We start from the raw sequence: 9,214 nt of genomic DNA on the forward strand, positions 1-9,214 counted from the left end.
GCCCTCTCTGAGCGGCGTTTCCAAGTGGGTGCCGGTGGCCGTCGCTCAGGTAGCTAGGCGTCGGATTGGCTGGCGTGGCTGTCCTAAACTTTTCTCCCTGGTCCCGCCTTCTTTGCCTCAGAGCCCTCAGGATTGGCTGAGCTTCTCCATCTACCTGTAGCGGGGACCCCGCTCTAGGTTGCCGCGCGTCCACCTGGCGGCGGGGTGGGGAGGCCTCCACCGCGTGGAGTGGAGTGTTGCGTCAGCTGCAGGCTGACCGGAGGAGGAGGACGAACAAGCTGGTGTGGGACTCGGGAAGCCCGGGTTTTATTTTTATTTTTTAAAATATATTTTATTGATTTTTTTACAGTGAGAAAGGGAGAGGGATAGAGAGAAGCATCCATCAGCTGCCCCCTGCACACACACCCCCCCCCACTGGGGATGTGTCCACAACCAAGGTACATGCCCTTGTCTGGAATCGAACCTGGGACCCTTCAGTCCGCAGGTCGACGCTCTATCTATCCACTGAGCCAAACCGGTCAGGGCCATGGCTGCTTTTGAAGAAGTCTTGGAGAAGTCCCTAGACAAAGGAAAGGGCTGTGACACCTGCCTCTTTCCTGACCAGAGCAACATGTTGACGGGGTTCCCAGAGGGTTAATCCAGTGCCTGTAACCCACTGCTCCCCCTTTACCCACACTAGCCTCTCCATTGGTTCTACAGCCATGCCCTCCAACCAAAGCTAATCAGAACCAGGGTCAGTTCATCTACCCTCCATCCTGGTTTTGGAGACCTGCAGGTGCCATGGCCTCAACTAGAGACCCCACCTCTTCAAGATACCCTTCCAAGCCATACAGTGTTTATTGTATAGCGGTTAAAACCAGCGTAATACTGTGTGTGTGTGTGTGTGTGTGTGTGTGTATGTGTGAAAAAGTACTACAGTGGTGCCTCGCATAAAGAATGCCTCGCACAGCGAACGCTGCACACAACAAACTTCACAGCAACAGGACAATGCTCAAAGGGAAGCGTCATCTGATAACGAGGAGCAACAATCAAACAATCAACCAATCCCAACTGCTGACATCAAGAACATCCTGGTCAAATGGAAAGCAGTTCAGGAGTTTACCAATGCCCACTATCTGGATTCAGCTGAAGCAAACAGGATCTTTACTCCGATACTCTTGTCCGTTATTTCCGCAGATGTTGGAGAAAAGAGAAAAACAAACGACTTTGGACAGGTTTTTCATGAAACCATCGGCCAAAAAGCAGAAAATGGATGAAGATGTGCAAGATTCGGTAGACTCTACTTAGTCTGTCTTAAAATTAAAAAAATGTGTTTTTTTTTTAAATTATGTTTTTAGATGTATCTAAATAAAAATAATAACAAAAAATTTATCTTTTTTTATGTCATCTTAGCATATTTTATGCTACAGAACGAATTATTTTTTTAACATGTATTGTTATGGGAAAACACGTTTCACATAACGAACTTTTCGCATAACAAACTTGCTCCTGGAACGAATTAAGTTCGTTGTGTGAGGCACCACTGTATATTTTCCCCAAACCAAAAACGTAGTGAGAATAGTGGCATTGCTTTACATTTTTCCAAATTTCCTTAATGTCTGGCTTAATATAAGACAGCTGGATTCGCACATCTGCTCCAAGCCATTACGGAATGTTGTTTTGATTATATGAAGAAAATCTGGCGTCACACAGATGGGAGGCCTGGGATTTCATTGGCCACAGTGAGAAGTTTGTATTGTATTCTGCGTGTAATGGGAACCCATTAGTGGGTTTTAAGCAGGGAAGTATTTTTATGTGATTCTTGTTTTTAAAGGCTTACCCTGGCTACTCTGTGGTAAATGACCATAGAGGATAAAAGTGGTAGCGGAGCTAGAGCAAAGTACAAGGTCAACAGACTTTGCCAAAATTAAGATAGGAGATGAGGGCCCTGGTGGAGTAGCTCAGTTGGTGGGAGCATTGTCCCAATGTGCCAAGGTTGCAGTTTGATCTCCTGTTGGGCTCATACAAGAACCAACCAGTGAATGCATCAATAAATGCAACAACAAATCAGTGTTTCTGTGTCTCTCACACACAATCTCTAAAGTAAAAAAAAAAAAAAAATTTAGATAAGAGATGAGGGACAAGAGAGAAAAGGAAGTCAGGGATGGCCAGAATTGTAGCATGCGCAGTGGTGTGGCTGACGGAGCCATCTTCTGAGATGGGGACAATGGGAGTGGAATTGAGAGTTCTGTCTTTGACCCATATGTGGAGCCAGTTCCACTTGTAAACACACCCAGGGCTAAGTGCTGACTTCTTTAACAATATCCTCGGGTCTCTTTTGGCTGCAGCACTGCTCAGTGGAATCCATGTTGTTAACCAATAATCAGCTGTTTCACACCCAGTGTGTAAGCCAGAGGCTATGCTCACGGGGGTCTGTCCATTCTTGGAGACACTGCTTCAAACTCACCAACACCAGCAGCAGCAATCAGGACAGCACAGTCAGCTTGAGAAGTGCCTGTAATCATGTTTTTTCTTTAAGTATATTTTACTGCCGAAATTGGTACAGGTTGGGCTCAGTGGATAGAGCACCGGCCTGCGGACTGAAAGGTCCCAGGTTCGATTCCGGTCAAAGGCATGTACTTTGGTTGCATGCACATCCCCAGTAGGGGTGGTGCAAGAGGCAGCTGATTGATGATTCTCTCATTAATGTTTCTAACTCTACCCTCTCTCTTCCTCTCTGTAAAAAATCAATTTTATATATATATATTTAAATCAATCTTTATTGTTCGTATTATTACAAAAGTTCCTCATTTCCCCCCCCTCCATCAGGTTCCCACCCCACCCTCTGCCCTTTCCCCACCCCCCATTGTCCTCATCCATAGATGCACAGTTTATGTTAAGTTTCTTCCCCCATCCACCACTCCCCTTTTCCCTGAGAATTGACAGTCCACTCTCCTCCCATATCTCTGATTCTATTATAATCAACAGTTAATATTGTTCATCAGGTTTTTTAATTTCCTTGTTTTTTAAAAAATTAATAAACTTTTATATTTTTAAATATATATTTTATTGATTTTTAACAGAAAGGAAAGGAGACGGATAGAGAGTTAGAAACATCGATGAGAGAGAATCACCGATCAGACGCCTCTTGCACACCTCCCACTGGAGATGTGCCTGCAACCCAGGTACATGCCCTTGACTGGAACCAAATCCGGGACCTTTCAGTCCGAAGACTGACTGCTCTATCCACTGAGCCAAACCGGTTTCAGCAACTTTTATATTTTTAAGAATAAATTTTAAAATCTAATAATTTTAAACCTTGTTTTTTCTGCCCAGGGAACTGAGAAGCAAACTTGTGGACATGTAAACTTGCCCTTAGGCTATCCAAAGTCGTAACCATTCAAATGTAAATGAACACATTGTTTAAAGATAGCTGCTGGATGGAATTGGATTACCTGTTCTGGGTGGGAAGGGCTTGTCCTCCCCTTTCTCCATTAAAATTAAAAAAACATTAAAAAATATGTATTTTACTGTAATCATGTTTTTTATATAAAGTCTGTGTCCTGGGGCATCAGTGGTGGCCACATAATCCTTGCAGGTCTCGAATTTCCAACCAGGAGGCATCAATGGTGATACCAAGCTCATGATCAACTTTCAGTTTATCCAAGACACAGGCATACTTGAAGGAGCTCTTCCTATCTCATTTTTCGATGGTTCTCCTATGAATCTGACCACATTTGTAGGTCAGGTGCCCAGCAGTGGTGGGCTCCCCTGAATAGATGGGTCCAATAGTGACGATGTTGATATGAATCTGCCTTTCCCATTTTGCTTTTGATTTAGTGGCGGTTTTCGCGACACACCTGTGTTCTGGAAGCAAACCTATTGGGAAAAAAGAGGTGACGAATTTCAACTATTTATTACCAATTATTCTGGCTCCAATTACAATGTGTTCCCTACACCTCCGCTGGCCTCTCCCCAACCCCCCACCCACATTCAAGCTATTACCAGACACCAGCAGCTGGGCGTCCTACAATCTAACTCACATGTGACAAACACAAGGCCCGGGGGCCAAATCCGTCCAGCCAGGCCTTGCAATGTGGCCCACACCGCACTGTCATCACTGCACTCCGCTGCGTTTCCATCACAATGACAGTTTATGACTGTTCAGTAAACCATTCGGCCCGCGATTTAGGCTGGATTTTAGATTTTGGCCCCTTCTCTGATTGAGTTCGACACCCCTAAATTCTAACTCAAGTCTGGCACCATCTACCAGGAGTGCTAAACGAATGTCCTCGGTTAAAGCGTTTTGTTCATGCCATCTTTCACTAAGTAATTCCATTTAAAATTCTTTTTTAAAAATATATATTTTATTGATTTTTTTATAGAGCGGAAGAGAGAAGGATAGAGAGTTAGAAACATTGACCAGCTGCCTCTTGCACACTCCCTACTGGGGATGTGCCTGCAACCAAGGTACATGCCCTTGACTGGAATCCAACCTGGGACCCTTGAGTCTACAGGCCGACGCTCTATCCACTGAGCCAAACCGGCCAGGGCTTAAAATTCTTTATTCAAAAAAAGAAAAGAAAAAGAGAACAAAAGAAACTTTATTGGGCATCTGCTCTGGGCCCTGAATTTAAGAGAGCCGCCGGTTGGATCGCAAGTGGGCGGGAGGGGGCGGACCTTCGTGGGTTGCCCCGCCTACTACAGCGAGGTCCAATCGGGTCCGCGGAGGCCCGGAAGCGGCCTTGGGGCGGCAGCGTGTACTTCCGGTTGGGCCGGTGGAGCCGCTGCCCGGGGAGGTGTGGATGCGGCTGCTGTCCTAGCGCCCGAGGAACATGTTCTACCACGTGAGCGGGCACCGGGCGGCGGCGAGGGCAGGCCCCGGGCAGCGCGGGGCGGGGCGCCCGGCCAGCGGCCGCTCCTCGGCCCGCCTGCCCGCTGAGCCCTGCCTGGTCTCCATCCCCTCTCCCCGCAGATCTCCTTGGAGCACGAGATCCTGCTGCACCCGCGCTACTTCGGCCCCAACCTGCTCAACACGGTGAAGCAGAAGCTCTTCACCGAGGTGGAGGGGACCTGTACCGGCAAGTGAGTGCCGTGCTCCCCGGGCCGCGTGCAGCCCGGTCCCCTGCGCCTCCTGCAGGGTCCTGCCCCCTGCTGTGGGGAGCCCTTGTAGGCGCCTAGGCAATCAGTGGCTTCCTGCCTCGGGTGCCCAGGGCGCCTTCTGCAAAGCTGGATCACAAGATTTCCCCCCTCAGCGGAGGCTGGCCATGCATCCCCTCCGCCAGCATTTCCAAAGCCCCCTTGGGTACCAGGTCCTGTTGGTCGCTGGGAACAAGGACCTCAGAGTTAGAGGGAGGCCAGCCCTGATGGAGCTCACACTCTCATCACCTCCCTCCGCCTGTGATTCTGCTGGTTCCCCTGCCCCCCATGCCCAGGGACCTGACACGGCACATCTCTGGGCTGTGTACAGAGAGGACTCGCACATGTGTGCGTGAGCTGGGAGGAGCCTAGCACCGAGGAGTACTTGGCCTCCATCATTAAAATAACCAGGCCATTTTTTGAACACTCAGGTTCCCGAGCCTCACCCTATCGCTACATACTCAATTCTCAGGACGGGGCTGGCACTCTGCATTTTAATTGGCTCCTCCCAGCGATTCCGAGGGTCTCTTGGCTCAAGCACTGCAGTCTCCCTCCTGGGACATGTTTTGTGAAGCTATGAGAGCAATGTTTGGCGTTACAGATACTGACCCGTGTCCTGTCGTTCTTGGCCACTAAGCTCTGGGACAGGGGTGCCGTCTACTGCCCTTTGTGCTGTCTCTGATTCTTGTTGCAGGTGGTTTTGGAGGCTCTTCCACATAATGTGCCTCTCTCTCTGCAGGTATGGCTTTGTCATTGCCGTCACCACCATCGACAATATTGGCGCGGGTGTGATCCAGCCCGGCAGGGGCTTCGTCCTGTATCCGGTTAAGTACAAGGCCATTGTTTTCCGGCCCTTTAAAGGGGAAGTCGTGGATGCTGTTGTCACTCAGGTCAACAAGGTGAGACGGCACTCGGGGAGGAAGTGGGTGGTCCCTCAGAAGCTGTAGGGTGGGTCCCAACTCCACTTGCTAACCGTGCATCCTTGGCCACAACACTTGTTTGTGCTTCCGTTTTCTCACCTGTCAAATGGTCCTGCCTCAGGTGCATGTCAGTCCGTGTTAATAGACATGATGGTAGTAGCATCCACTGGTGGAGGAGCTACTGTGAGCCAGGTGATGTGGAAAGCCTCCCAGTGACTGACAGGTGGTGCTTTGATCCCTTTTTATAGAAGCTTAGGCCGAGAGAAACTAAGTCTGGTGGCCAAGGTCATGTGACCAACAAGTGTTGAAGTCCCAGGCCGCAGCTCTCACTACTACACTGTATTTGCTTACCTTACAACGAACGCTTGAAAAAAGAGAAATGAAACCGTTACAGTTTGGTGTGGTTTCAATACGTGGAGAGTTTATTAGGAGTCAGAGAAAGGCGAGACGCTGAGAAGACTTGGGCACAAAAGTAAAAGCAAGGGCCACTCCTTTTGCTTCCAGGTTGGACTCTTCACAGAAATTGGACCCATGTCCTGCTTCATCTCCCGCCATGTGAGTGTGGGCACGCTGGGCGGGGCTGAGGAGAGGCCCCCATCCGGGACCATCTCCTGCAGCATCCACTCAAAGTGCTCAGCCAGTCTCACTTTCCTTCCAGTCCATCCCGTCCGAGATGGAGTTTGATCCTAACTCCAACCCACCCTGCTACAAGACAATGGATGAGGTGAGTGGGTAGTGAGAAGTCAGAGACAGGAGGGCGTGAGCCGCTCTGAGGGAGAGGATTGGCTGGGGTTTGCGGGGTGGAGGTAGGGGGAGGGTGGGGAGTCTGAGTGTTCTGTTCCCTCCTCCCAGGACATTGTGATCCAGCAGGACGATGAGATCCGCTTGAAGATCGTGGGGACCCGTGTGGATAAGAACGACATTGTGAGTGTTTGTCTGCCTCCCTTCCCTTGCCAGGCAGAGCCGGGAGCTATTGGCCTCTCCCCACCGAGACTTCCCGGGGGTCTGTGCTCTTCTGCCCGAAGCGGGGAGGGGTGGGCAGAAGGCCTGGGGTTGGGGCTTAGAGGATAGGTCAGTGCTCGCTTAGGCCTCATTTCCTTTTTTACCTTCCCTCCTGCAGTTCGCTATCGGCTCTTTGATGGACGATTACTTGGGTGAGTGTCCAATCATGCCTGCCGGGTTGCTGCCCGGGGAAGGGGTGTGTGGGGACAGGGGTGGAGGTGGGATTTGATGCTTGAGGCACAGATGGAGGGAACTGCCTTGCTGTCTGCTTGGAAGATCCAGGACGTGTGCCCTTGGGATGGGAAGTGCAGGTTCCGCTGCCCCAGGCTCTGGTCTAACCAACAGCTTTTCCTCTTCTAGGGCTTGTGAGCTGAACACCGCGGGTGCCTCCTTTCTTGTTTGACTCTTATCTAGGGAGTGCGATGGTCACACCTCTCATGTTGTCGAGAGGCCCAGTCTGGCTGCTGTGGGAGAGGCAAGGAAGGCTCCTTGTTCCGGAAGACATCCAACTCCTCTTCCGGCTTAGCAGCCACTCCCAGATCCTGACTGTGTTCTGACCCTGATGCCCTTTGGTTCTGTGGAACTGTTACCCTTTGGTAAAAGCGCTTCTTTTTAAACTGTAGTTGATGCTTGCCCCTCATTTCTTGGCCTGATGCTTCAACTAGCCTCCACCAGAGGGGGATCTGACCAGTAACCCTTTCGCCAAAGTCTACAGCAGCCCTCATTGAGGGAAAGGTGTTAAGGTTTCGTCTTTGGCTTCCAGCAAATGATATTGTTAGAGCCACTCTGCATACCAGTCTGGTTTCCTCATACTTTCCCTTCCCTCACCCTAAAAATGACTAAGAGCGTAGCTGGGAGAGCAGACAACAAGGGAGGTGAACAAGAGGACCGTAAGGACACAGACTGTGGGGTCCCCGCACAGCTCTGCCTAGGATGCGTACAGAGGCCTTTGTGTGCTGAGCAATCGCTGTACTAACCTGAACTGATGAAGTGACTGCAGGACTAAACACGTCCTCCTCTCCCTCTCTCTGCCATACTATTGGTCCATCTGGAGTGCCCTTCCCCAGCCTGGCTGCTCCCTGCCCACTCCTCTAGCAAATCCGGGTAGTTCTTCCTGACTCCCGCGGGAAGCAGAGCTGTGCAGCAGGAAGCTTGGGGTTGGAGTTGCTGCAGTCCTGCTCGCAGCCCTGCTCGTGACTAGGTTTCCTCACTGAGAAATGGGCATTCCACCCTCTTTGTTTGGCTGCAGCTGCAGGTCCTGCAATAATGTTTCTTCCAACATTGTTTTGTTCAACGTTTCTTCTTTTTTTCATTCAACGTTTCTTTATAACATTGGTAAGATTTCTTACCAACTTTTAAAAAAATATATATTAACATTTTTTTAAAATAGATTTTTATTGATTTCAAAGTGGAAAGGAGAGGGAGAGAGAAATGTCAATGATGACAGAATCATTGATCAGCTGTCTCCTGCATGCCCTCTACTGGGCATCGAGCCTGCAGCCCGGGCATGTGCCCTGACCAAGAATAGAACTGACCTGGTTCACAGATCCACACTCAGCCACTAAGCCACACCTGCTGGGCTGCAACTTACCTCTTGCTTGTGTTAATTAGTCTCATAAACTTAGTTTCTTTTTTTTTAAGAGTTTTTTTGCTTTTTGTGTGTTTTTTTAAAAATATATTTTATTGATTTTTTTTACAGAGAGGAAGAGAGTTAGAAACATCGATGAGAGAGAAATCGATCAGCTGCCTCTTGCACACCCCCTATCGGGGATGTGCCCGCAACCAACATACATGCCCTTGACCGGAATCGAACCTGGGACCTTTCAGTCCGCAGATCGACGCTCTACCGCTGAGCCAAATCGGTTTCGGCATAAACTTGGTTTCTTTATATGTCATTTTTTATTTTTTAATATATTTTTTTTATTGATTTTTTTTTTTTTTGCCCCCTTACCTCCCTCCCACACATCCCCTCCCTCCCCAGAGTTTTGTGTCCATTGGTTGTACTTATATGCATGTATAAAAGTCCTTCGGTTGATCTATTATCTCCCCCAGATCTTCCTCCCCTCCCCGCTGTAATTTGACAGTCTACTTGTTGATATACTGTCTCTATATCTATCTCATTTTTTATTTTTTAAAAAATATATTATTGATTTTTCACAGAGAGGAAGGGAGAT

The 9,214-nt window shown here is 49.0% G+C and overlaps 1 protein-coding gene across 2 annotated transcripts; it reads left to right on the forward strand.

Moving 5' to 3' along the window:
• The first annotated feature begins 4,684 nt into the window (after positions 1-4,684).
• Positions 4,685-7,654, forward strand: POLR2G (RNA polymerase II subunit G). 2 transcript variants are annotated; one of them, XM_036417291.2, is made up of 8 exons: positions 4,685-4,826; positions 4,955-5,064; positions 5,813-6,017; positions 6,543-6,593; positions 6,697-6,762; positions 6,891-6,962; positions 7,159-7,192; positions 7,401-7,654. In XM_036417291.2, the coding sequence occupies exons 1-8, from the start codon at positions 4,815-4,817 to the stop codon at positions 7,412-7,414; spliced, it is 564 nt and encodes a 187-aa protein (XP_036273184.1). In that variant the 5' UTR covers positions 4,685-4,814; the 3' UTR covers positions 7,415-7,654. The 2 variants fall into 2 exon arrangements, with proteins under 2 accessions (XP_036273184.1, XP_036273186.1); XM_036417293.2 differs by having other exon boundaries at positions 5,858-6,017.
• Positions 7,655-9,214: the final 1,560 nt, after the last annotated feature.

This window comes from Pipistrellus kuhlii, unplaced genomic scaffold (genome assembly GCF_014108245.1).
Source record: "Pipistrellus kuhlii isolate mPipKuh1 unplaced genomic scaffold, mPipKuh1.p scaffold_m20_p_59, whole genome shotgun sequence".
Classification (NCBI taxonomy): Eukaryota; Metazoa; Chordata; class Mammalia; order Chiroptera; family Vespertilionidae; genus Pipistrellus; species Pipistrellus kuhlii.